The sequence below is a fragment of the Silene latifolia genome, chromosome 3 (genome assembly GCF_048544455.1).
Source record: "Silene latifolia isolate original U9 population chromosome 3, ASM4854445v1, whole genome shotgun sequence".
Taxonomy (NCBI): domain Eukaryota; kingdom Viridiplantae; phylum Streptophyta; class Magnoliopsida; order Caryophyllales; family Caryophyllaceae; genus Silene; species Silene latifolia.
The window spans coordinates 152,781,471-152,786,249 of record NC_133528.1 but is presented as its reverse complement, the minus strand read 5'-3'; the positions used below and the strand labels follow the sequence as shown (position 1 = coordinate 152,786,249).

General features: G+C 35.5%; 1 protein-coding gene across 1 annotated transcript; it reads left to right on the top strand.

The window, feature by feature from the left end:
* The first annotated feature begins 751 nt into the window (after window positions 1-751).
* LOC141646486 (putative methyltransferase TCM_000336) lies at window positions 752-2,231 on the top strand. Its single transcript, XM_074454361.1, has 4 exons — window positions 752-904; window positions 998-1,402; window positions 1,780-2,040; window positions 2,151-2,231. The coding sequence occupies exons 1-3, from the start codon at window positions 785-787 to the stop codon at window positions 1,858-1,860; spliced, it is 606 nt and encodes a 201-aa protein (XP_074310462.1). The 5' UTR covers window positions 752-784; the 3' UTR covers window positions 1,861-2,040; window positions 2,151-2,231.
* The last annotated feature ends 2,548 nt before the right edge of the window (window positions 2,232-4,779 follow it).

Here is a 4,779-nt window from a genome sequence, read left to right as displayed (position 1 = left end):
ATATTTATATGATAGTAATCTCATTTGAATAATAAAAGTAACAATATTATCAGCGAGATTTGTGAAAGTATTAGAAACAACAACGAGAATAGTCAAATAATCAATATTAATGTGGCAATAGTGAAAGTAACAAAAATTACGGCGTGAGTAGTGAAATTATTAATATTAATGCGGCAGTAGTGACAGTAACAATAATTACGGCGATAGTAGTGAAAGTAACAATGATTACGGGTAAGTAGTGAAATGTTATTACTGTTGTTTCATTAATAAAAGTAAAATATTAATAGCGGGAGTAGTGAATTTGTCTCAAAATTTATTTCATTATAATTTTAGGATATGTTATAAAAAAATATATTAATGATAAATGTATAGGTTATGCAACTTTAAGTTTTTTTTTATTTAATGAAAACAAAAATTAATGGTAAGTAGAGGTAGTGGCAAGGTTTTACACCAATACTAGTAGACTTTATAAACTAATGACAAGACAAAAAGTAGTACATGCGAGTTTGTGTACTCACAAGGGAATACAATTCAATATTTTATTTCGATAAATCTTAGGGAGTGAAGGACAAGTGCCAAGTTTTATGGTGTCCCACAACCTTTTTTACGGCGCCCCTTCATCAAAACCTATGAATGCAAAAGACAATTTTTTTTCAAAGTTTCCGGTGTCTTATGACACCCCAATCCACAACGTGGATTCGCCACTGAGTAATAGTAAATATTGCTCCTATATAATGGAGTCCTTTCTTTTCAATTGGCACCAAACAAAATAGTAATATACAACATGCAAGGCGATGCAAGCGTAGGAGAAAGGAAAAATACACAAGAAATGGAAGTCGAAAAGGTTTTTCATATGAAGAAAGGTGTCGACCACACTAGCTATGCAAGGAACTCTCTATTGCAGGTCTACTATTCCGTCCTTCGTCATCTTACTGTATTTCTTCGATTATTTTACATTGCACCCTGAAATCTTAAACTTTTGCATGCTTTGTAACAGAGAACAATATCATCACAAAATGGACCGATAATTGTAGAAAGCGCAAGGAAAGTCTATGACACCTTAAGGCCAGAGTGCCTTATGATGGCCGAAATGGGTTGTTCTTCAGGACCAAATTCTTTGCTACTAGTCTCGAAAATCATTGACGTAATTGACGAGGCTAGCCGGAGTATAAACTGTCAATGTCCTCAATTCGGAGTGTTCTTAAACGATCTACCCGGGAATGATTTCAATACCTTGTTTAACTTGCTTCCGAATTTCAACCAGGGCTTGCAAGAAGCTAAAGGAAGCGGTTTCAGACCTTGTTTTGTGTCGGGAATACCCAAGTCGTTTTATGGACGAGTTTTCCCTGACAAATTTCTTCATTTTGTTCACTCATCAAACAGTCTTCACTGGCTTTCTCAGGTAAACAAATGCGGGATTGGGTCATCAGGCTAGCGTTAAATTTTCAACCAAAGTAAAAGCGGGTTAGCAAGTTTGGGATGGATTAGTGGATTGGGCCTTTGTAATTTTCATAAAATGTTTTGTCCGTACCTGCTTATTTTGTGGGTTAGATGGGTGGTTAATGGACCGGACGATCCATGAACAACTTTCCATTCTTAAAAGATGCATATATTAAAATCGAAAGTTGTTTTATTTTTTGTGTCAAATTAAATGAGCAAAAAGGTACATAATAGGGGTAGTGGAACTAGAACCTCGGTCTTAGTGTACAAAATAAACGGGCACGTCTTAATTATTATGCCAAGATTTGTTCGGTGAAGTAATGTTAATTGAGATGACAGGTACCAAAAGGATTGGTGAGCGAAAATGGCGAAGCATTGAACAAGGGGAACATAGTCTTAGCAAAATCAAGTCCTCCGTAGATACACAAGGCATATTATGCACAATTTGAAAGTGATTTCACGTTGTTTTTAAGGTCACGTTCAAGGGAAATGGTCTCTGGTGGTGGTATGGTCGTGGTTCTCACTGGTAGCATCAATAGTGATGACCCTGACTCGATGCTGGAGTTGGTTGGCCCTATCCTCCAAGATATGGTTTTAAAGGTGATTAATTAACTTGGCATTGATCTATTGTTGTAGAGTTGTAGACGAATATTTGATATAATATGAAAGACGAGTTAGAAAAGAAATTTAACCCTTCGAGTTATCAACAGGGTGTGATTGAGCAGGAAAAAGTGGACGAGTTCAACATGCCGCTCTATACTCCAACATTTGAGGAGGTAAGAAAATTAGTCGAGGTCAAGAATCGTTTGCTCTTAACAAACTTGAAACGTTTACAACCGACCGGAGCGTAGATACCTCTCAAACCCTCGAAACTCAAGCTAAGTTTGTAGCCAAGACCATAAGAGCAAAGTGGTAGAACCTTTAATTACAAATCGCATTTGGTCATGCTGTTATGGACGATTTGTTTCTAATGTCCGAAACACGTGTTAAGGAACGAATTGCTAAAAAAACCGGTGAATTCTTTAACATTGTGCTATCGGTGACCAAGAAAGACTGAAACTTCGTTCCGGCCGCCTTTACTTTAAAAATTACAGAGTGTGTAATAAAATTTCTATGGTTATCTGTAAAATAGATTTTTCATTGATAATATATGTACTATTTATTGCGAGATACAATATGTAATGCTGTTGTATTGTTGAATAAAGATCATATTATGTATAAAAAATAATTATTCATACCTGATTTGTTACTACTACTACTACTACTACAATACTCGATTCGTCTCATAACGGTCTTCGTTCGATTCTTCGTGAAGATTTACTAGGAGCTGCTTTCCCTCGTTTAGTCCTACTTTAGTCTATTTGCATTTTTCGAGCCTTTTCCCCTCTTACGTGCCAAAAAAAAATATTCACTTTGAAACTTCATTATAAGTTTGCAAATATCTTCATCCGTAAAGCATGTAAAAAGAGCATATATAAGAGAATGTAAAATTCGATAAGTCCGGGATCATGTTGAATAAAGATCCAAATCTATGAGGTTCAACCTATATACATGTCAAATCCGGCTTTGAAGGGTCCAAAATTTGTAGTCCCATATCTGTATCCATTAGAGCTAGACTTGTCAAAACCCGACCCGACCCGCCCGACCGTTTTTAGGGTTACTGGACCCGGTTTTTTCGACCATGCGACCCGTTTGACCCGAACCAAAAATGACCCGTTATTTTAGGGTCGAGACCCGACCCGAACGGGTCGACTCGTTGGGTCAAAGGTAAATCAAGAATTTTATTAAAATATTAATATTTCTATATTATATTTGAAAAAATAGTTAAAAAAATATTTTTTTTATTACTTAAAATTACAAAACAACTAAAAAGTTAATTTTATATAACTTTTATAATATTTAATAATAAAATAATTATTAAAAAAACTTTATTTTAATAATTATGTCAATATAATTAATGTAAACGTTGAATATGATTAAAATATTAATTTTAAATAGTTGGATATATTGGTAGTTAAATTACAGTTTGTAGTATTTTGAGAAGCATCACAATAGTTTGGAGTATTCTCATTAAATAACCCTTTTTTAATTAAAAAATCGTTTAAAAAAGACGTTAGAAATTATTTCTTGACCCGTATTCTGACCCTAACCCGACCCGTGACCCATATAACCCGACTCGTATCTGACCTGACCTGTATTCAACCCGACCTGTATTCTGACCCGACCCGGGACCCGACCCGTTTGACAGGTCTAATTAGAGCATTAACAATGGTCGTTTGTAGAGGAGTTCTTATTTATGAACGAATTGAAAACAAAGCGTGTTAATCACATTTGTTTCGAAATAGATTATCATTAAAAATTCCGTTACATTATGATCTATCGATTTCTATATAGGATTATGGTTTTGCCTTGAGATTGACTTCTTAAAGAAAAAAGTTTTACTCTTTCTTCATCATTGATAGCACAATATTAAGGTTTTCACCTCTTTTTCGAGCAATTCGTTCCTTAACACGTATTTCGAACAATAGAAACAAATCATCAATGACTGCATGGGTAAATGTAGTTTCAAGCAAAGGTTCTACCACTGCTCTTATGGACTTAGCTACAAACTTGGCTTGAGTTTCGAGGTTTTGACAGTATCTAGGCTCCAGTCCACCGTAAATGTTTCAAGTTTGTTGAGAGCAAATGATCCTTCGATCTCGACTAGTTTTCTTACCTCCTCGATCGTTGGAGTATAGACGGGCATGTTGAACTTGTCCAGTTTTCTGTACAATCACACCCCGTGATCATAACTCACAAGGGTTAATTTCTTTCCAAATTGTGATTTTCGAATATCAAGAATTTATCTACAACAGTAGATGCAAGTTAATTAAATGTCCTGGAGGGTAGAGCCAAGCAACTCCAGTATCGAGTCAGGTTCATCACTTTTGATGCTGCCATTGAGTACGATGACCATGCCACCAGCAGAGATCATTTCCCTTGAACGTGACCTTAGAAATAACGTAAAATCTCTTTTAAATTGTGCATAATATGCCTTGTGTATCTCCGGAGGGCTTGTTTTTGCTATGAATATGTTCCCCTTGTTCAATGCTTCTCCATTTTCGCTCATCAATCCCCTTGGTACCTGTCATCTCAAATGTCAATACTTCACCGAAGAAATCTTAGCCTAATGATTACGACCCATGTATTATGTACCTTTTGTATCATTCGAGAATGGACACCAAATATAAAGAACTTTAATATACATTGGTGACTTCAAAATGGCATTTGTTTACCTGAGAAAGCCAATGAATACTATAGGAGGAGTGAACAAAATGAAGAAAATTGTCAGGGAAAACT

Coding starts and splice junctions, on each gene's coding strand:
- LOC141646486 (XM_074454361.1), top strand. CDS start 785: ATGCAAGGCGATGCAAGCGTAGGAGAAAGGAAAAATACACAAGAAATG. Junction 905..997: donor CAAGGAACTCTCTATTGCAG/GTCTACTATTCC, acceptor GCTTTGTAACAG/AGAACAATATCATCACAAAA. Junction 1,403..1,779: donor GTCTTCACTGGCTTTCTCAG/GTAAACAAATGC, acceptor TTGAGATGACAG/GTACCAAAAGGATTGGTGAG.